Here is a 23,804-nt window from a genome sequence, read left to right as displayed (position 1 = left end):
CTTGTGAAGACTTACAGAAAACGTTTGACCTGTGTCATTGCCAACAAAGGGTATATAACAAAGTATTGAGAAACTTTTGTCATTGACCAAATACTTATTTTCCACCATAATTTGCAAATAAATTCATTAAAAATCCTACAATGTGATTTTCTGGATTTTCTTTCTCATTTTGTCTGTCATAGTTGACGTGTACCTATGATGAAAATTACAGGCCTCTCTCATCTTTTTAAGTGGGAGAACTTGCACAATTGGTGGCTGACTAAATACTTTTTTTCCCCACTGTAGCCTATAGTAACAATAACTTGTGAAAATGCTAAAGGGTAACTCCACCACTTTTCATTACCTCACCTCATTTTCATTATCTCCAGCACAATACCAGTGTCAACATGTGAAAATGGCATATTTAGAAGTTTTGTAGAAAACAATATAAAGTTAAAAAGTTCTAACCGATGACATCATGAAAAGTTTAAACCTTTTAAAAACAGTGATTTTCAGACACTATGACATTTGCAGTGACATGGGGAGCAAGAAAGTAGCATCCCTTGGGCTTGAAACTCGTTGCAGGAAAGCACTGTATTTCTCTTTTAATCCTACCCTGTGATGTCACAGAGAAGCATTTTTTAGGACCTTCATATCTTTTTAACCACAGATCATAGAAATGCACTGTTTTCACATATGTAGACACTGATTTGGTGCTGGAGATTATGAATAGGATGTTGAAAAGTGGCGGAATTGCCCTTTAAAGTTTAAAAAGGGGGAGGTTGCTTCATCTCCCTTGGTCTACGGCAGGGGTGTCAAACTCATTTTAGCTCAGGGGCCACATGGAGGAAAATCTATTCCCAAGTGGGCCGGACCGGTAAAATCATGGTATATATAACTTAAAAACAACAACTTCAGATTGTTTTCTTTGTTTTAATACTATCAACATAAAACATAAAGCTGGAGCCTGAGGACAGTGTGTCCAAAATAGTACAAGCACAACATCACTATTAATCATAAAACACCTCAAGTTTATTTGAAAATTCTAAAGAAAAAACACACAAACACACAATGCCTCAGTGATTCACATAACTGTTTCACAGATCACAGAACTATATCAGGGTGTCATTACTCAGGCAGAAATGTAGATACAAATAATGAAATCCTGTTCCCCAAACAAGTGCAAGAACCACAGAGTCAAGAATAGGTTAAATATACAAATAAAATAAAATCAATTAAAAACAATAGCACATCAACATAAAAACATATAAACATAAAGCTGGAGCCTGAGGACAGTGTGTCCAAAAGCACAACATCACTATTAATCATAAAACACCTCAAGTTATTTGAAATTCTGAGGACAAACAACACACAAACACACAATGCCTCAGTGATTCACAGAAGTATATCACAGATCACAGAACTATATCAGGGTGTCTCATGAAGCACTTTAAGTGGGGTTGCATAGTTTATTTGACTCCTGATACCTGGCATCTTTTAGCTTTCACCAGCGCATCAATATCAGGCGTCACATCCTGAGTGGCAGCCAACTTCAGGGATGTGATTCAAGTGCTTGTGCGTGAGCCTTGAGCGCAGCTTTGTTTTATTTATGCTCATTACAGAGAACTTGCTCACAAAGATATGTGGTTCCAAACATGCACAACCGTTTTGCAGCGAGGGCTGTCAAGTTGGGGTAACCTGGCAAGAGATTCTGATAAAATGTGTCCAAGCCAGCTCCGGCAAATTTGCCCTTCAAATCCGAGTCACACTGCAAGTCTATTATTTCAAGTTGGATGCTGACGGGCAGATCAGAGGGATTCACGGTGAATGGCGAACAAAAAACTTTGAAGTCTTTCTCCAGTTCACCAAAAATCTGAAAGCGTTGCTCAAACTCCCTTAACAGTCCCGTTATTTTATCTTTGAACCGCTTCATGTCTGCCACATGTTGGGTCGCGCACACATTTTTCAGACAGGGGAAGTGAGCTGCATCACCACCGGCGAGTTGCGTCTCCCACAATGACAGCTTCAACTTGAAAGAACGTATTTTAAATTTACATTTTAGTCATTTAGCAGACGCTCTTATCCAGAGCGACTTACAGTTAAGTGAATACATATATATTTTTTTTTTATACTGGCCCCCCGTGGGAATCAAACCCACAACCCTGGCGTTGCAAACGCCATGCTCTACCAACTGAGCTACATCCCTGCCGGCCATTCCCTCCCCTACCCTGGACGACGCTGGACCAATTGTGCGCCGCCCATGAGTCTCCCGGTCGCGGCCGGCTGCGACAGAGCCTGGATTCGAACCAGGATCTCTAGTGGCACAGTTAGCACTGCGATGCAGTGCCTTAGACCACTGCGCCACTCAGGAGTATGCTGTCATAATGCTGTCATAATACTGTCATAATACTGCGTGGCAACTTTGTTGCGCCCTTGCAGCTGTTTGTTCAAGTTATTCAGGTGCTCTGTAACATCCACCATAAATGCAAGGTCCTGCATCCATTCTGCGGAATTAAATTCGAACACTGGGTTGCCCTTTTCTTCCATGAACTGTTCAATTTCTTCTCGTAAATCAAAGAAACGGCTCAGCACAGCACCTCGGCTTAACCATCTTACCTCAGTGTGGTATGGCAGGCCATAGATGTGGTCTTTCTCTCTGAGAAGGCTGTCAAACTGACGGTGATTCAGGCTTCTGGATCGGATGAAATTAACAGTTTGGATGACCACCTTCATGACGTTATCCATCTTTAATGACTTGCAACACAAAGCCTCCTGGTGCAAAATACAGTGAAAAGTCCAAAAATCACGTCCTCCATTTGCAGATTGCACTTTCTCTCTGAACTTTGTCACAACGCCTGCTTTTTTCCCGATAATTGAGGGCGCACCATCTGTAGCCAGGCTGACAGCGCGGGACCAGTCCACTCCGACCCTGTCCAGCGCGCCGACGAGTGCAGTGAAAATATCAGCTGCTGTCGTTGTATCTGTCATCGGCACCAACTCGACGAACTCCTCGGTGACGGTCAATGTGTCATCAACTCCGCGGATGAAAATGGCCAGTTGTGCAACATCTGTAATGTCCGTGCTTTCATCAATTGCAACCGAAAACGCAATAAATGACTTTACTTTTTGCTTCAACTTGCTGTCCAAATCCACTGAAAGATCGGAAATCCTGTCTGCAACTGTGTTTCTTGTCAGGCTGATATTTGCAAAAGCCTGGTGCTTTTCAGGGCACACAATCTCTGCTGCCTTCATCATGCATGTTTTTACAAATTCACCCTCACTAAATGGTTTTGAAGCCACTGCGATTTCATTAGCAATGAGGTAGCTAGCTTTCACTGCAGCGTCACTGATGTCTCGGCTGTGAGTAAACACAGACTGCTGCTTCTTCAGACCCACCAACAGTTCATTCACCTTCTCTCTTCTCCGCTGTCCTTGAAAGTTGTCATATTTGTCGGCATGAAGACTCACATAGTGGCGACGAAGGTTATATTCTTTCAGCACTGCAACATGCTGTGAACACACCAAACATACAGCTTTCCCATTCAATTCCGTGAATAAATAGAAGGATGACAATTTTTCTTGGAACACTCTGCACTCTGCGTCCACTTTTCTCTTTTTTGACAGAGACATATTGGGGCAATGAGGGTGCCAAAGAACATAATGTTAAAAGTAGAAGCCGTAATAAATATCGTGGGCAAAACAAAGTAGCTCATCCGGACTGGCTGCACTTGCTTGACCTATTTGCTCTGCCCCGGTATAAACAGTTTGCTTGCTTAACACAATTGCTATTTCGCCATCCAGTGGACACAAATGGAACAGCAGTTTCTTTTATTGAAAAATTGCAGCTCATTTTTATACTTTACAAAATCATCTCGCGGGACGGATTAAACCCATTTGCGGGCCTGATCCGGCCCGCGGGCCGGACGTTTGACACCCCTGGTCTACGGGGTCTTGAACGTGTTTGTGTTTGACTTTCTTACTGGTTACAGGTCCAGTGGTGAGAACAGACAGAGGTTAGGAGGATTAGTACTAATAACATTGTTGTCTTAGTTGAGGGAGGAAACACGGGGAAAACGACCCATTTCCACTAACACTGTGTGATAGATTGGGGTACAGTAGTCACCCGGAGGGTCCACACTGAGGAAAAAATTGCACACTAAATAGACTTAATGATAACAGAGGAAAGCCTTCATTTTCCAATCCAGATGAAAATATGGAACATCAAGATAGGGAACACTTTCAAACAGAGAACAAACAACATTGTGCTTTATGAATTGGGCCTAGAACAAAAGTCATAAAATTGGTTCTTACGGTCCCTGTAGTTTGGGAAAACTGAAAGAACCCATTTCCTTGTTTCATATGAAATTGAAATTTCCTGTCCAAGACCTACCATGAATAATCCCTTTATCTCATGCTTGAAATGTCCTCATGTAAAGCGGAATGTGATTTTAAACGGGGAGCAGTAGTTTCAATACAGATACAGTATGTCCCATTTCATTACAGAACACCAGACCTGGATTTACTGGACTTGAAAATGCCAAATTAAGAGTGGCTCAGTTAGAAGAGAGCCCTCTTTTAACCATGTTGAAGAGACAGAGTGGTAGTGGTACACAAGCAAAACCAGCACGCTATACATGTATTGATACACATCTAAACGCCCAGCAGTACAGACATTGTGGCGCGGCCTTTCTCAGTAATACTGGTTATTTGATGTGTATCACTACATTTATTGTTTACTCAATAATGCATTTATTGCCGTTTCCTGCTTATGTACCCCGTCTCACCATTGGCATTACATTCTAGCAGTAGACTTTTTGGGGATAAGAACTTCAGTTTATATAAGGCTAAAAGGCATTTCATGTTTAGTGTAGGGATTTGGACGCTCCTTTCAAGCATGAGAAGACACAGAGCAGTTTACTGACAGAGCGCTCTACTGCACTGGGCTGATGATCATGGTGCATCTCTAGCTATTTCCAGTGGAGCGCCAGAGGAAGGATGTGAACTGAACTGGGGGATGAATCAAAGCATGGTTCACAATGCATGATTAGGTTATTTGTGAGACTAGTGATCCATAAAGATGTTGTAAATGATAGACAATGCTGCTGTCCCATTTGAATTGAATGACAGTCTTTGCGGCACGATATCATTGAGGATGAGAAGAAGTTTGGGCCAGAGCCAGAACACGTGGGTAAAGCAGCGTTTTGAAAATGCGTCATTGGCTTTGATACGCTGATTGATTAGAGATGATCCAATCACCGATGACTTTTGTTTTGTACAACACACTCATTTTGATGTCACCACAAACGACTTCAACGATGGCAGACTCAGACTGAAGTATGTAGCAACCGTATGGGAGCAGAGTCATTCAGTTAGAGTCGTCAGGCATCCTAAACACTGGCCTGGCACTTCTTTTGTGATCAGGATTCAAATGCAAAGAAAAATAAGTCATTGGTGCATTTGCAAAAGTCAGTTACATGACAAGAACGCTCCAAAGACGTGTTTGGTTTAACTGACAGAGGAGGAACGAGGAGAGAAAAGCAAAGGGAAATGAAAGAGGGAGTGTTTTCCTTGGCACAGAGAGCAGAGAAAAACATCCCTGCTGTTTCATGACAAACGAACAGAAAAGTGCTTTAATTATATGCGTGCAAAGGACTACCAGTACAGCTATAATTTGATAGGTAAAGCTGAACAGTGTAAGGAGGGCAGGCAGTTAAGAAAACACATACATCATAGTTCATCTCAAGGCAAACCTCAGAAGGCTCAGTTTGAGGATTCAATCACTGGGTTTATTTTATACCCAAATGCAGCAGTTCAAGCTTATACCCATCTGTCAGAGACTTTCATCTGATGAAGTGTCATTTCATGAAAGGAAGGATCAATCTCAGAAGATACACAAATCAGGCTGCATTCTACTATACAAATAAAGACAACAAAAACGGGACCCAACGTCCTGTGAAGAAAACCAACAAGAGATTGATCGTCCAGACCGAAATAGAAAGAGTGGTAACTTCCTTGCCACATCCTATTTTGTCTTAAAAGGATCACCAGAGAGGGTTAACCCAAAATGCCATGAAAAGGGAAACATCTGTCCCAACTGCATGTCTCTGCACCTTGGCCAATTCATTAGGCCAAAATAGTTAATGCACTTGAGACTATTTTGAGGGACAGCAAACATTAGAAACAGGGTAGACTTGTACATTGAAGGGATTTTCTTATCTTTAATCATAAGGACATACCAGTCATAGCTGGGAGGGACACAAGCTCTGTATTATCATATGTAATGTCAACACTGCAAAGGTGATGGGGCTCCCCAGGGTTCACAGGTGATGGGGCTCCCCAGGGTTCACAGGTGATGGGGCTCCCCAGGGTTCACAGGTGATGGGGCTCCCCAGGGTTCACAGGTGATGGGGCTCCCCAGGGTTCACAGGTGATGGAGCTCCCCAGGGTTCACAGGCAAATGGTGTCCCTTTGACTCCCTATGAGTAAACCATCATACAGCATCAGCTGAATCACATTACAGTACATTGGTGCATTGAGAGAAGAACAATGGACAAAAATCCAGCTTCTACATCCATGCCGTTCTTTTGAAGTACTAGGCCTAAAATGTACGTACAGTGTTTCAATATGTACAGTGAGGGAAAAAAGTATTTGATCCCCTGCTGATTTTGTACGTTTGCCCACTGACAAAGAAATTATCAGTCTATAATTTTAATGGTAGGTATATTTGAACAGTGAGAGACAGAATAACAACAAATACATCCAGAAAAATGCATGTAAAAAATGTTATAAATTGATTTGCATTTTAATGAGGGAAATAAGTATTTGACCCCCTCTCAATCAGAAAGATTTCTGGCTCCCAGGTGTCTCTTAAAGGGAGTGCTCCTAATCTCAGCTTGTTACCTGTATAAAAGACACCTGTCCACAGAAGCAATCAATCAATCAGATTCCAAACTCTCCACCATGGCCAAGACCAAAGAGCTCTCCAAGGATGTCAGGGACAAGATTGTAGACCTACACAAGGCTTGTTTACTGGTTGCTCAGGAGGTAAAGGGGATGTCGGATGTGTGGAATAAATTTGACTAGTTGTGGAAAATACTGGAGATCAAGAAAAAGAAGGTAAGGAGCAAGCGCTGCGTGCATATTATGTGTACCAAGCAGGTGCTATTATATTACAATATAATTTTACGGACCGTTTGGAACAATGTAAACAACACTAAATACATTATAACCGTACCAGAGAGTCTGTTGTAATGTTCTTTTGTAAAGCCTTTATTACAGCAAAGACTAAAAACAGTCGCTTCATTCGTGAATGCAATTTCAGAAATGGAACGGTTTATTTATTGTTTAAGCTAATTTATTTTATTTAAAAATGAAAATACTTGATTGCATTTCAAATCATGAATGACTCATGTGCTGTGTGATGACGAATGAATGAATGATTGATTGATACAGTAGCCTATATAAGTATTGAAATATAGGCCTAAGTAAGTTATGGTATTAAGACTAAACAAGATGCACTCTTTGGCCTACAGCTCAATGGTGGTTATACAAGGCTGCTATACTAAGCCTACTAATGATAATGACATGACTTATTATTATAATGATGATAATAATAATAATAGTAATAATGGGGCGGCAGGTAGCTTAGTGGTTAAGAGCGTTGTGCCAGTAACCGAAAGGTCGCTGGTTCTAATCCCCGAGCCGACTAGGTGAAAGATCTGTCGATGTGCCGTTGAGCAAGGCACTTAACCCTAATTGCTTATGTAAGTCGCTCTGGATAAGAGCGTCTGCTAAATGACAAAAAAAATATATATAATAATAACAATAAGAAGGAGATCAAGAAAAGGAGGGTTATTATTATTATTATTACTACTATACACATGTCACGCCCTGACCTATAGAACTCTTGTTTGTTGAGTCAGGGTGTGGAATTCTATGTTATATATTCTATGTTTATGTTCTAGTTAGTCTATTTCTATGTTGCAGTTCTAGGTTGTGTTTCTATGTTTGGCCGGGTGTGATTCCCAATCAGAGACAGCTGTCGCTCGTTGTCTCTGATTGGGGATCATACTTAAGTAGCCTGTTTGCCTACCTTAGTTGTGGGATCTTGTTCCTGTTAGGCTGGTGTGTATAGCCCTTTGGACTTCATGTTACGTTGTTTCTTGTTTTGGTTTGTATGTTTATTGGGTGAATAAACATGTACGCTTTTCACGCTGCACCTTGGTCCGACCCGTCTCTCAACGTTTGTGACAACACATAACTTTTCGGACAATTTGAAAGCGTGTAAACAACACTAAATAAATGATAAGTAATACCAGAGAGGCTGTTCTAACGGGAAAAAAGTGTAAAGCGTTAATTACAGCATGGCAAAGATGAAATACAGCCGAATTTGTGAAATTGTTTATCTGACATGTTGTGGTTGCGTGCGGCTTGGTGCTCACGGAATCAGTAGGCTATTAAACAAACACTCAAACAGAAGCAGGATCTGTCTTATTTCTGTAGATATATATGGATGATTTATAAAGTCAGGCACATTTAACAATTAGGCTATTGATTATAGACCTAATTAAGTTGGCGTTTCTGCTCTCCTCATTTTTCTTAGACAATTAAGGCAAGTGCTGTTTTCTCGTCTCCTAACTCCGCTGCTGCCTCCGCTGCATTGTTCTCAACACCAATATGCTGGTTAATTGAGCTATTATGCACATAGCAACATGGTCTAGAAAAAGGTGCCAATTCAACAGCGCACTGATGTTTCATAACCGCGGACAGCGACCGCTATCCAACGAGGAAGAAAGTGCATTTGATATAAAATAAATGTTTTTTTATTAGTGTTGCGCCATTGTTCTTACGTAATATAAACATATACAATTCCAGTAGCACGTCTTAGACTGATGGACTGTGCCATCCCCACGGCCTCCACAATGGATTAGTCCACGCAGACAGGTGCGAATCAGACAGGTGTCTTGTACACCATTAAATTATTATTATTTTCTACTGCTTGACTAAAATAAATCTCGGTCGACCAACAGCCTATCGACCAAACAATCGACCAGTCGACTAAATGGGGTCAGCCCTAATGTACACCAACAGGACTAGCAGCTACAACACATCTGGTGTAGCAGGGTGAAACCGCTGCATCACCTTGGGAGATAATCCCATGGCTTCACTCTGGACCTGCTGCACTGTGCTGTGGCATTATCCGCACCGGACGCAGAGCGGAGATTGCATCTCCGGGTCCCAAACTGTAGGCCTAAGCCCCAGTGCTGGAGCAGTGCCTGGAGAAGAGCCATGGACACAGATACTGACTCACCACTGTGATTATATCATATACCCACTGCTGCCATGCGGGGAGCTCCACCAACCCACCAAGACTGTAATATGCCCCTAACCTCACAATGACCCTGAGACTAAACGCTGAACTGAGTTCCTATTGAGCACTATCCCAAAAGAGAGGTCAAAATTCTTTGTCTAATGGGTGCAGCTATTGCTCTAACCCAAATTATTCATCCAATTCTCATTTCCAGAGAATTCTCTGTTTCCAAGTCATTAGTCTATTTGCTCGAGGATCGCACACAAACACTAAAAAAGAGTTTAAGAAAATAGCTTTTTGGAGACAAGGTACTAATTGAGCTAACAATCACGCACTCAGTCATTTGTTCCCAGGTCAGACAGAGCCTTCCTGGAAACCCAGGTGGGGGCCTGGCTGTGGGAGCGGGATGCAAAGCAAGCCTATGAGAGGAGATAAGGTTCCTGATCGGTCTCCCTGTTGAGGCCCATTAGACAGCCGACACAATGGAGCGCCATGCATGCAAATGACCTGCGTGAGTTGTATTGTGCATCCACCCAGCTGGGCACCCACAGAGAATGGGTCTCGGGGGTGTGACACATACGGCAGATTTTATTAAAGAAAGAGACACACATTCATATAAAAGAAGGACAGCAGGGTGACATAATCGTCCTGATAGGGGGTTCTTCCATACAGACCCATATGGGCTGGGGGGTGGGGCTAATGAAGAGGCAGGTGCAATGACACCAGCATCACAAGATCTGAGAGGAAATTAACAGTGATGTTTGCATATGATCCATGCAGAAGTTTACACAAACACCACTTTGTATGAAAAAAAATTTTTTTGATGCACTCACTAACTGTAAGTCGCTCTGGATAAGAGCGTCTGCTAAATGACTAAAATGTAAAATGTCTTCTTTGTGTCCCTTTGAAACACCCAAAGACATGCCGTTGGCTTGAAGTGAACACGAAACAGATGAAAACATGCACAAAATCGACATGGATCCCTTTTCTGTTATTTTCTGGATGGATGAAAACCTAATCTATAATAGGATGACACACGGTGTGACCATACCGACGAATGATGACACACGGAGTGGGCTGGAGTGTTTTTGGTTGCTGTTTGTCATGGGGCCAGAGTCAGCAGAGGCTAATGAAGAAAGAGAAAGAGAGAAAGAGAGAGAGAGAGAGAGAGAGAGAGAGAGAGAGAGAGAGAGAGAGAGAGAGAGAGGATAGTAGCTCTGTGTTGATCCAGCTGGAAGCTGCTGACAGGGCCTAATTCACACTGACCTGCAGGAATGCTAAACGGGACACTTCACCTCTGTGTGTCACTCTGGTCTGTGTGACAGAAACGGAAGGCCCAGAGACCAGGCCCTAATGAATATAGCTGATTGGAGGGCAGGCTCTAATGGGAGGCCTAATGGCCAGTTGACGATGTAGTGGCAGACTCTAGGGTCCTCATGGAAGAGCTTGCCATGGAGGTATGCATTTAAACCTGCACCCCTGTGGTAACTGACTGCACACACAGAGAACCAAGCCCTTAATGAGATACTTTTTCCCAGTGTGGAGAATGTTCCTTGGGTAAAAAAAGAAAACAAACATTTCATTGTTTTTGGCTTGAGGGGTGGAGGATAGCAAATATGAGTGTGTGTGTGAGTTCATGCCTCTTCCTCTTTAAGCCAAACAGACGCACCAGAACACTCCACACCTTTTGGTCACAGGATAAGAGGAAACTCCACACCCCATCCTTTGTTCATAATGGACTTCTACTCTCCAGCGGCGCCAAACTTTCATCTACTTACTTCCCCAGTACTAACTCCCCTCTCCTCCTGACAGAGTAAGCATGTGACTGACCATGTCCGTTTGTGGTCAGTGTGGGTGCGGTGCATCAGGCCTCCACTTACAGTAATGGAGATAAGGTGACAGATTAACAGCCCAGGGAGAGTTCCCAGCCAACTTTCCCTTTAGCTTCCGACAGCTCCGCTCCTCTCCCCTTCGCTATCAGCACCGTAGCAGAGACCACATTTCCTCATCTCCATGACAAAAACTAGACTTTTCTCTCCTGTTTGAAGTCGCCTCAGACTCCTGGAGGGCAGAATAGTATCAGTTCTATTGGAAAGTTCTGAGGCCTCTTACCCTTCTCTTTGTCCTCTATACCAAAACTTTCATCTCAGTTTTGGGGTTAAGTCGAACTGTAATTGCACCAAGAGGAGTCGGATTCCAGTTCCAGAAACAGATCGGCGGTATCCTTGTGGGGTACACATTCCAACAACATGACATCATCCCTCCTATTCTTTTTCTGCATTCAAATACACTGTGCTGCTATGACGTGCCTTGGACAATGGTTGGCACAGAGAGCGGGAGGGATTTGGGGAAAATAACCAAAACCTTGATAAGACCAAGCAGTCCACAGCTGGGAGTCATAAGTCATACTGTTCTGTTGCCCGTTTGGTACCTTAGCTTTCTGTCAGCGTGAAACTGCATCTTAATGTACAGTTTTTTCCAGTTCAGAGTGCCAGTGTTCACCTGGGCCTATGCTCCAGTCACATCCTGCATGAAGGCTTAGTCATTAAGGCCCTCAACAGGAAGTGCTTTGAAAGCTCCGCACTGGTGCCTTTCGGAAAACCTCTGCGCTCAGAATAGCAGCTTTCCACTATTACACACGTGTCAAAATGCGAATGTGTAAAGTCAGCCTTGAGCCATAAGAGGTACAGTTATGTGCATGTAAGCCTACGTTTCTATGTTGTGGAAATACCATGACGTGACATCCAAAATCCCTTGTTTTGGGTAATTCTAATCTTGACTGTATAAAGATTAAGATGTAATACTTTTTCAAATGAGGTGAACAATCAGTCATATCTTAAAATCTTATGGTTGTTCAGTCAGGCAATGACTGGACATTGTGAAAGCTGTACGTCTGACATGATGATGTGGGAACAGAATGGCAAAGAGAGAAGCAACAAACAAGAGAGCCCAGTCTGCTGAAAGAAGATGACATAATACACAAAGACATACACTTCCAAACCCCCCCAGATTATACACATTCTTACAAGCACATGCATGCACTAACATACAAAAGAGGGCAATGTCATTCAACTTCTTTGTAAATATGGTAGTGCATTCCAACGCTTGTTGCATCATTGACATTGGTATGTGCTCTAGCGGGTGGTTTTGGAAGACCCCCACCCTTTTAATTCCAGTAAATTTGACACTCATCAACAAATATTAAAGGATGGTTAAAAAGTGACATGAAACATAAAGTTCAACAGTTCCCAAATGTCCAAGGCAAGAGATATCCTTGAGGTTGTGTTCATAGATTAATCTTGTCTTAGATGAGTAAAACTCTGTGATACAACCGAGTACAGAACACTTGACAAAGGGTCAAAGGTAGACCGCTCTGATAACAATAACCTTTGCTTTTCCCATTAACTCTGTGTTTCTTCTATTTCCACTTGCGTCAGAGACAAGACACAAAACCCCTGACAGCTAGAGGTCCCAAAGGGCCTCATTCCAACACAGACCAGTGCTTCTTCCTCTTCTGAGGCATAGGCTAACTGACCTCCTTTACAAGGTCTATGGGTCCTGTCTGTTTAGCGAGCCAATTAAACATTTAGCACACCAACGGTAGAGTTGACGGGCAAACACCACCGGCTTCAGTACAGAGACAGAATTTCACATTCTGTCTAAAAGGTTTTAACACTTTCCCATCAATATGCCCAGTCTGAAAATAAAGTGGAAATGTCCTTCTCATTATCCTGTGCTGTACTTGAGGTATTGTGGCATGGGAGAGGACGGTGCAATGGTGAAGTACAGTGGGGGAAAAAACGTATTTAGTCAGCCACCAATTGTACAAGTTCTCCCACTTAAAAAGATGAGAGAGGCCTGTAATTTTCATCATAGGTACACGTCAACTATGACAGACAAAATGAGATTTTTTCTCTCCAGAAAATCACATTGTAGGATTTTTTATGAATTTATTTGCAAATTATGGTGGAAAATAAGTATTTGGTCAATAACAAAAGTTTCTCAATACTTTGTTATATACCCTTTGTTGGCAATGACACAGGTCAAACGTTTTCTGTAAGTCTTCACAAGGTTTTCACACACTGTTGCTGGTATTTTGGCCCATTCCTCCATGCAGATCTCCTCCAGAGCAGTGATGTTTTGGGGCTGTCGCTGGGCAACACGGACTTTCAACTCCCTCCAAAGATTTTCTATGGGGTTGAGATCTGGAGACTGGCTAGGCCACTCCAGGACCTTGAAATGCTTCTTACGAAGCCACTCCTTCGTTGCCCGGGCGGTGTGTTTGGGATCATTGTCATGCTGAAAGACCCAGCCACGTTTCATCTTCAATGCCCTTGCTGATGGAAGGAGGTTTTCACTCAAAATCTCACGATACATGGCCCCATTCATTCTTTCCTTTACACGGATCAGTCGTCCTGGTCCCTTTGCAGAAAAACAGCCCCAAAGCATGATGTTTCCACCCCCATGCTTCACAGTAGGTATGGTGTTCTTTGGATGCAACTCAGCATTCTTTGTCCTCCAAACACGACAAGTTGGTTTGGTTTCATCTGACCATATGACATTCTCCCAATCCTCTTTTGGATCATCCAAATGCACTCTAGCAAACTTCAGACGGGCCTGGACATGTACTGGCTTAAGCAGGGGGACACGTCTGGCACTGCAGGATTTGAGTCCCTGGCGGCGTAGTGTATTACTGATGGTAGGCTTTGTTACATTGGTCCCAGCTCTCTGCAGGTCATTCACTAGGTCCCCCTGTGTGGTTCTGGGATTTTTGCTCACCGTTCTTGTGATCATTTTGACCCCACGGGTTGAGATCTTGCGTGGAGCCCCAGATCGAGGGAGATTATCAGTGGTCTTGTATGTCTTCCATTTCCTAATAATTGCTCCCACAGTTGATTTCTTCAAACCAAGCTGCTTACCTATTGCAGATTCAGTCTTCCCAGCCTGGTGCAGGTCTACAATTTTGTTTCTGGTGTCCTTTGACAGCTCTTTGGTCTTGGCCATAGTGGAGTTTGGAGTGTGACTGTTTGAGGTTGTGGACAGGTGTCTTTTATACTGATAACAAGTTCAAACAGGTGCCATTAATACAGGTAACGAGTGGAGGACAGAGGAGCCTCTTAAAGAAGAAGTTACAGGTCTGTGAGAGCCAGAAATCTTGCTTGTTTGTAGGTGACCAAATACTTATTTTCCACCATAATTTGCAAATAAATTCATTAAAAATCCTACAATGTGATTTTCTGGATTTTTTTTCTCAATTTGTCTGTCATAGTTGACGTGTACCTATGATGAAAATTACAGGCCTCTCTCATCTTTTTAAGTGGGAGAACTTGCACAATTGGTGGCTGACTAAATACTTTTTTCCCCCACTGTAAAACCCATACAATTCTGTTAAACTTCAACCAAAAACAACTAGCAGATGACTGAGAAACAATATGCTGTGTTTGCATGAAACAAGGTCAAGTCTATATGCAAAATGTCTAGTATGTTGGGATGGAAACTAGAAAAACTTGTACAATATTCAGATAAAGTGAACTCTAGCTCATTCCTTTTTGCCAGTAGCAAGAAGTGCTATATTGGCAATGACTGTAAATGGATGGAGCTTTTCCCAGAATTATAGTTAGTTCAATAGTTCAACACTGTGATGGAGGGAGGGAAGGAGGAGGTGTGCCTGTCTGTGCCATGATGGCCCAAATGTGCTAGCTAGAGGCAGGAATAAGAAGGAAGCAGGAGAAGGCCTAAGTAAGTGGAATGAAGGGACTGGATTGGGTGTTTGGGTGGGCTGGCTCTGTTTGAACACAAACTCATGAATAAACCATGGCTGCAGTATGGGCGAGCGGCCTGGCGGCCGATAGACAGTCACAGTGGCCTCTTTAGAAGCCTATCCCTGGCCTGGGGAGCCTGACAGCTGCTCCCTCCTGGAGAATCACCACAGACACCACCGCCGCGCTGGACGTTTTGTTTGGGCTCTCTTAACGGCTCTGCCTTTCATTGTGGCCCAACAGTTTTACGAGACTCCGATAATGGGACATTGATGGTCTTCAATAAAGAACATCGCTCCTTTTGGTCAATAATAATGCAGTGTGTAGCACACTTATGTTTTAAAAAAAGACAGATGGCGATGTTGTACGCCAGGGGGGCTTCACTCCCAATTCCTGGGGGTTTGCATGGATGCAAATCTAACATCCCCAAGCTTTATAGGTCTAATTGGGCAACAAGCTGTGAAATATTTCTGGCCATAAAAACACAAATGAAACCTTATCTAAATAATCTAAATCTAAATAAATGGACTAAATAAGTCCTTTTAAATAGAGGCTGGAGGTAAAGATGGCTTATACAAAGCCATGATGGAACCCAACATCAGTTTTAAATATGGACCTCCTAATAGAGGACAAATTAGTAGCTCCCTACAGTATACATACATTCGATCCTCTGTCATTCTACGTGGTCCCAAATTCCAATATACCATCTGTCAATCTCAGACAAAGCGTTTTAATGTTTTAATTGCGGCAGCTCTGAACAAAGTCAAATCCAGAGAAAGGGGGGTGAAACCAACGCAACTAAAAAACAAAGGGATTTGTGGTATCTGATGTCTAGGGGCTGTAATAAAACACAGATATACAGGATTACCACATGGATTTAGTCTATATTATCACACACTTAACCTCTTCAAACTAATTCCTAAAACAATCCAAGCTGGGTCTCTCCATCTGTTGTGGCCACAGTGAGAGAAAGAGGTCAGAGTCAGAACGTGTGTCTCTGAGCCAACAGACCTGGCTACATCCCACCGTTCCTGAGACTCTTTGACCGTGAGACGTTGGATTTAGTGAACTCACACCGCGCTGTTGCTGGCTCACCGGGGGCCTGTTAAGGGTTTAGTTTGGCTGACTCTGCCATGTAGGAGAGAGAAGAGGAAGCCCCGCTACGTTGGACCCCTCTTTCTCTTCCCAGCTCGACCCATAATTCCCCTTAATCTGGCTGAGCACCATATGGGAGGGAGTGGATTGGGTGAGGCAGAGACCTGAGGTACCAGATGTCAGAGGAACGGTTGTGTGATGTGTGTTTGTTTGTGGAAACCTGATGGCGGGGGTTAATGATTGTCCCCAACCCCATAAATGGGCTGGGTTGGAGCTCATAACAATAGCTGAGCCACACGTAACGTATAAGGTGATAAATTGGGATGGGCGAGAGGCAGAACAAAGGGAGGGGGTAATCCGACAGTCTCCAGGAATCCCCTAAGGGACTTGGGGGCAGACCCAAGCAGCACGGCAGGCCTGTCAGCTGGCTGAGGCAACTCCAGCCCAGCCTGATGTGTAGGGGCCACAGGGGCATCCCCTGTATTAAAGGGCAATTCCACCACTTTTCAAACTCATATTCATTGTCTCCAGCACCAAACTAGTGTCTTCGTATGTGAAAACAGTGCGTTTCTATGATCTGTGGTAAAAAGACCATTAGAAATGTCGTTAAAAAATGCTTCTCTGTCACAGGGTAGGATTAAAAGGGGGAAAAACGGTGATTTTCAAAACCTGCAATGAGTTTCTAGCCCAAAGGAGGTATATTTTCTTGCTCCCCACGTCACCGCGAATCTCAGTGTTTGAAAATCAGTTTTTAAAATGTTTAAACTTTTGATGTCATCGGATAGAACTTTATATTTGTTTCTACAAAACTTAGAAATGCGTCATTTTCAAATAAAATCAGTCACATGCGCCGAATACAACAGTTGTAGACTTTACAGTGAAATGCTTACTTACAACCCCTTTCCCAACAATGCAGAGTTAAAAAGTAAGAAAAATTAGCAAAAAACATTCGAAGGGAATAGTAACACAATAAAATAACGAACCTATATACAAGGAGTACCGGTACAGAGTGTCACGATCGTCGGGAAGAGAGGAGGACCAAGGCGCAGCGTTGCAGACGAACATACTCTTTATTTATGATACACGATCAAAAACAACAAAACGATAACGTGACAGTCAATGGTCAAACACAAACCAACACGAACAAGATCCCACAACCACTGTGGGCAAACAGCCTGTTTAAATGTGGTTCCCAATCAGAGACAACCAGCCACAGCTGACACTCGTTGCCTCTGATTGAGAACCACACTGGCCAACATAGAAATGAAATACATAGAGCTACACACCCTGGCTCAACATAACAGTGTCCCCAGAGCCAGGGCGTGGCAGTACCCCCCCCTAAAGGCGCGGACTCCGACCGCGCCAACTAAATACCACAGGGGAGGGACCGGGTGGGCACTCCGCCTTGGCGGCGGATCCGGCTCCGGGCCTGATCCCCACTCCCTCTCCAACCCCCCAAAGTACCCCTGGTCCGGTCTGGCCACGCTGGCCGGAGCTGGACAGCACACTGATGGAGCGGATTGCTCTAGCTCCGGCGTAACGCATCTGACCGGTGCCGACCAGGCACCAGTGGAACAGGCACGGGCCGTGCCGGACTGGACGACGCCCACCACTGGCTTGGTGTGGAGAACAGGCACGGGCCGTGCTGGACTGACGACGCACACCACTGGCTTGGTGTGAGGAGCAGGAGCGGGCCGAACCGGGCTGGCGACGCGCACCATTGGCTTGGTGCGGGAAGCAGGAGCGGGCCGGACCGGGCTGACGATGCGCACCCCTGGCTTGGTGCGTGGAGCAGGAACGGACCGGACCGGGCTGACGATGCGCACCCCTGGCTTAGTGCGTGGAGCAGCAACGGGCCGGACCGGGCTGACGATACGCACCCCTGGCTTGGTGCGTGGAGCAGGAATGGGCTGGACCGGGCTGACGACTCGCACCCCTGGCTTGGTGCGAGTGGCAGGAACAGGCCGAACCGGGCTGGAGACTCGCACCATTGGCCTGGTGCGGGGAGCAGGAACAGGCCGGACCGTACTGGGGACACACACCACTGGCCCTACGCAGGGATCTGGAATGGGCCGGACCGGACTGGTAACACACCCCAGTACCTCTCGCCGTGCCTCTACACCTTCCATCCCCTCTTCGACCAGTGGCCCCCGTAACCTGGCGGCCTCCTCTGCCAACCCGCTGGGCCGCTCTGTCGCGGTCTCCTGCTGGCCCGTCGTCCACGGCGTTAGCCCCCCCCTAAAAATTTTTTGGCCGTCTCTCCTACCCGTGGACCAGGTCTCCATGTCCCTCGCCAGACTTTCGCCCTTCTGCTTCCAAGTCCGGCCCTTTTCTTCCTCACCCGGCTTGACCCAGTCGAGGAGGCGAAGGAGATCTGCTAGAGATCTCCCTGGCGATGGCTCCTGGACACGCTGCTTGGTCCAGTCTTGGTGGGATCTTCTGTCACGATCGTCGGGAAGAGAGGAGGACCAAGGCGCAGCGTTGCAGACGAACATACTCTTTATTTATGATACACGATCAAAAACAACAAAACGATAACGTGACAGTCAATGGTCAAACACAAACCAACACGAACAAGATCCCACAACCACTGTGGGCAAACAGCCTGTTTAAATGTGGTTCCCAATCAGAGACAACCAGCCACAGCTGACACTCGTTGCCTCTGATTGAGAACCACACTGGCCAACATAGAAATGAAATACATAGATCTACACACCCTGGCTCAACATAACAGTGTCCCCAGAGCCAGGGCGTGACACAGAGTCAATGAGTGCAGTTACATGCACACAATAATGAGATTATTGTGGATAGTGAGATTAATAGTTTGATTAAAACGTTTACATGCTTTGCAAGAAGTACAATTTCCCTAATAATCCTGTTTACATGGACACATCTGAAATCAGGCTACCTGATGGCACTCTGATAAATGCAGAAAATCACCAATCAAAATAAATGTTCTACCACGGCGAACATGTTATTTTTGGTAAGCAGATTTGATTCAGAGTTTGGACATACAGTTTATATGTGAAAACTGCTTCTAAGACGCATACATTGTTGTTCCGAACACACTTCACTCATGCTAAAGAGGGATACTCGCTCGGCTGGTGCTAGCACATGTGCAGATCAAATACACAGCTGGAACGCCGATTCATGTGTTTACATGTCTTAATCATTCGAAAGATTGCTCAGAAAACCAGGTGTTTTAATCGGCGTATGTTTACTTAGATTTTGACCTTACTGTGTCATTAAGATAAGCAGAGTAAGGTGTTTACATGACTATTGCATAATCTGCCATAATCAGTTTAATATTGATTTATTAGTGTGCATGTAAACATACTCAATGTGCAGAGGTATGAGGTAATTTAGGTAATATGTACATGTAGGTAGGGGTAAAAGTGACTAGGCAATCAGGATATATAATAAACAGAGTAGCAGAAGCGTATGTGAAGAGTGTGAAAGTGTGTCTATGTGTGAGTGTGTGTGTGTGTGGCATCAATATGCATGTGTGTGTGTGTGTGCTGTGTGTGTGAGCGTATGTAGTCGAATGTAGTCTATGTGTGTGTGTGTGTGTGTGTGTGTGTTGGAGTCTCAGTGTAGTGTGTGTGTGTGTGTGGGTAGAGTCCAGTGAGTGTGCATAGAGCCGGTGCAAATAAAGAGAGTCAGTGCAAATAAAAAGGGGTTTTATGGCTTGGGGTTAGAAGCTGTTAGAAGCTGTTCAGGAGCCTTTTGGTCCCAGACTTGGAGCTCCGGTGCAACTTGCCATGCGGTAGCAGAGAGAACAGTCTATGACTTGGATGGCTGGAGTCTTTGACAATTGTTAGGGCCTTCCTCTGAAACTGCCTGGTATAGAGGTCCTGGATGGCAGGGAGCTCGGCCCCAGTGATGTACTGGGCCGTACACACTACCCTCTGTAGCGCCTTACGGTCGGATGCCAAGCAGTTGCCATACCAAGCAGTGATGCAGCCAGTCAAGATGCTCTCAATGGTGCAGCTGTATGTTGACACTGGTATTGCGCTGGAGAAAATGAAAATGAGGTTGAAAAGGGGTGGAGTTGCCCTTTAATATGAAAGCTTGACAGGGTTTATAACCCCACGGCAGACAAAGAGACCTTTATAGTGTAATTACACCTTATGTCCACCATTCTTACAATATAATAGTCTGCTGAAGTTGATAAACACAGGAAAAACACAGGGTAGACTGACACCACTCATAACCCTGACAACCTCCTCAACCCTCATATCCCATCATCTCTCCCCTCTGGGTCAGAGCAATTCATGATGTTTGTTTAGAGCCAAAAGAGGGTCCAGAATAGCAGAGGGTGATAGGTTATTACAATGATAAAGCAGCCCAACCTCCTGGCCTGGGGCTTTCAGTTCTCTCAGTCACTGTGCTGTGTGGTGCCATGTTGAACTCAATGTCGGACACTATCTCTACAGTGAATGAGCAGAGAGACAAGCAACTAAATACAGTCCTCCAGAACGTCTTGCACCTTACATCTTGTGGCATTGTGGTTGTGAAGAAACTAAACAGCCGTCCAGCACTGTAATTTTAGTAATTATATAGGCCTCTGAGTACACGACAACACTCATTGTCAGAGAAAAGGTAATCCCGGGTGTGTGAGTAAAGGTCTTTGTGTTTGTAAACTATGCCAGTGCCAGTAGGTGAATTTAGTGATTGAAAAAGTGGAAGGATAAAGGTGAGGTAATCTGCAGTTGATAGACCATTGTAGTTGGAGATAACAGCTTTTGAGAGCAGAAAGATCAGAGGACTTGATAGCTCAAGAAGAGGCACCTGAGCACCCCCCCAGTGAATTAAAACCCAGGGAGAATGTGGATAGGCTTTCAGTTTCCCGAGAGCGAGAGTTCATTAGTGAGCCATCATCAGAAGGGCTGGATAGGAGCTGGCCTGGCAAATCCGGCTCAGCATCTTCTGTAGTCAGGTTCCTGAACCTCAACCTCAGAGTAGAGAGTAGAGCGCACTCACCTCCTCTCAGCACAGCTCCCTAGAACAAACACACTCAACTGAACATAAGGATCACTCTACATTCAATAGGATTAGCTCCAATACTCCACTTTGTAAAAGGTAGGCTATCTTTCACATAATCCAATAACAGAGCTGATCACTTTTTCATGAGAAAGAAAATACACGTAACTGTGTGGGGCGGCAGGTAGCCTAGCGGTTAAGAGCGTTGGGCCAGCAAACGAAAGGCCGCTGGTTCGAATCCCCAAGCCAACTAGGTGGAAAACCTGACTAGCAAAGCACTTAACCCTATTTGCTCCTGTAAGTCTGCTAAATGACTGAAATGTTAAATTTTTTATTAATGTTGAAATATTCATTGAGTCAACCAACAGACCTAGAAAACTGGTTGATGAGTCAGTTAGATAGCAAACACTGGCTTTTGCATCATGTCTGAACAACTGAGAACTGTCGATTTCCGCTGGCTGGACTAGCCTTCTCCTGTTAGAGAATCACTGGCGTAGACATTTAGCAGGATCTATTGATTTGGGAGACGCTTAGTAGTTATGATAGGTGTGGCATCAGCAGCAGCAGACAGAACTAAGCAAACTGCTTGTTTAAGCATGTTACCAATTGCCTTACTGCCTCCAGAGGAAGAGATTTCTGACTGTGCGCACATCTAATTTTCTTACTCATCTGCCTATAATCCCAAAGCTTGGGCAAATAAACATAACGGAGATGCATTGCACTGCACACTCCCTCAGCCTTTCTGCGTGCTAAAATAAATCTTGCTTTGAGATTTAAGATTTAAGGGTAACTTGAGGACTCACTGTTTCGGCTGGCTTTCAGCTTGGCCAGTAGTTTCTGAGTGGAGGGCAGGTCTCCGTTCTTGACGGCCTGCAGTAGGTCCTGCTCCTTCCCCATGATGGTCCAAGGTGTGTAAGCGCTTCACTGGCTTCCGTCGAGAGTCCAGGCAGCAGCTTCCTCACAGCGCCATGCTAAGGCACAGCCGCATCAACCTACCTCAGAGTTACTGTCCTCACGCTCTCACAGAAACACACACAGCTGACAGGTGAGGGAATGTGAAGTAGTAGAGGGGAGGACTCACAGCTTCAAATCAGCTGCCTCAACTCCCAGTCCGGTTACGGATGCCAAGTCAAGGGAGGCCTGAGAGATGGAAAATCTATTTTGCTGCTTAAATTTCCTGTTCAACTTTCTCTCTGTCTTTATTTGCGAAATATTTTATTATACAGAGTGTATAAGGGGTTGGAGTCATGTGGAGCTACCATTTATGTGCTGGAGGGCACCAATTTGTAAGTCGCTCTGGATAAGAGCGTCTGCTAAATGACGTAAATGTAATGTAAAATGTGGTCAGAGCACTGAGAAGGCTGGAATGTAGCAGCTTGAACCAGCAGTCCAGAACCTGAGAACAGAGAAAAGGAGAATAACAGTTAGGTTAATAGGCTATATCATAGTGCAGACTCAATACTGGACAAACCACACAGACATGCCCATATGGCTATAGAACACATGGAGGAGAAACCAAAGCAGGGCCGTCAGAAAGCGTGTAACCACAAGGAAGCTCCAACCCAAAGAACAGCAACAGGGTTTTTACCACGCTTCAACAAAATTTCACCCCAATGCTATGGGTCTATTAATTTGGAAATTAATCAAACTATTAAACTGGGAAGAAAAAACAATTTGGCACAAAGCCCAGCATGCCTAGCATCAGTTTTTCATTCATTTCCCTGCCCTTTACCTCTCAGGAAACTAAAACAGTGAGGGAGGGAGTAATATCCTGAAAACTCGAAAGAATCTCCCCACAAAATTAACATCTCACTCACATACATAAATACGCATCGTTGTCACTATAATTCATGGTGAGCAGCAAATATCTGAGATTAAATGTAGCCTACTCTATTCATCCTCCTCAACAACAACACAAGTCTGATAAACAGTGCAATTTATGAGAAAACATTTGGTTTAATGACTGCAGTGCATACCAGGACTTTATGGACAAATGGTTCATGAGAGACCAACTTGCCCATAGAGGATGATGGACATTTTTTCAGAGCCTTTACAACACGTGAGCTGGTGTTATTTACAGTTTTCCCTGAGGCTCTGTGATAAGATTTTCAATGCTTGACCATGTACCAAATGCAATTGAATTGGAGGCTACTTAAACTCTTCCAGCCCATGGCCAGAACAGTTGAGGGAAATGAGAGCAAGAAGTAGCCTAGTTTAGGAGTGTTTATGTTGCTTTTAAACAATTCACCAATATTTGTTGCACTTAGACGGTAGCAGAATTAGATAGAACTCGTGCATGAAAGTACAATAACGCAAATTGTGATGTGTTCACGATCACCCTGAACCAGTAACTGGGCAGAGGAAGAGACGATGAATATGATGAGTTCCCTCTTCAGCCCAGTTAGCTACCATTAATTTCCCCATTAAACAGCTCAACAAGCGTTATGTCAAAATAAGTTCGTTACTCACCAAATATGGAGTTTCGCTGAGCAATTATTGTCATTTATTGCCGTCACGCCCAGTATGTACTTCCAAAAAAGGTCTAAATAAAAATGTACAAGCAACCGAAAAAATGTGTCTTGTCTGGAAAGAATGTATTGTTTTTGACCAAGTGCGCATGCACCAAATCCAACTCTTCAGCACCGCCAATAAAATCACTCATTACCAATAGTGTGCAA

The 23,804-nt window shown here is 44.2% G+C and overlaps 1 protein-coding gene across 7 annotated transcripts in view; it reads right to left on the bottom strand.

Annotated features, from left to right (window-relative positions):
- LOC121551101 (caskin-2) overlaps positions 1–23,804 on the bottom strand; it is an 86,192-nt gene that overhangs the window by 59,820 nt on the left and 2,568 nt on the right. For all 7 annotated transcript variants that reach the window (XM_041863641.2, XM_041863639.2, XM_041863640.2 and 4 more), the window contains exon 2: positions 21,930–22,522. In XM_041863641.2, the coding sequence (XP_041719575.2) occupies positions 21,930–22,023 (94 nt within the window). In that variant the 5' untranslated portion in view covers positions 22,024–22,522. The remainder of the gene's footprint in view (positions 1–21,929; positions 22,523–23,804) is intronic.

The sequence above is a fragment of the Coregonus clupeaformis genome, unplaced genomic scaffold, assembly GCF_020615455.1.
Source record: "Coregonus clupeaformis isolate EN_2021a unplaced genomic scaffold, ASM2061545v1 scaf0772, whole genome shotgun sequence".
Taxonomy (NCBI): Eukaryota; Metazoa; Chordata; class Actinopteri; order Salmoniformes; family Salmonidae; genus Coregonus; species Coregonus clupeaformis.
This window is presented reverse-complemented; position numbering and strand designations above follow the sequence as displayed.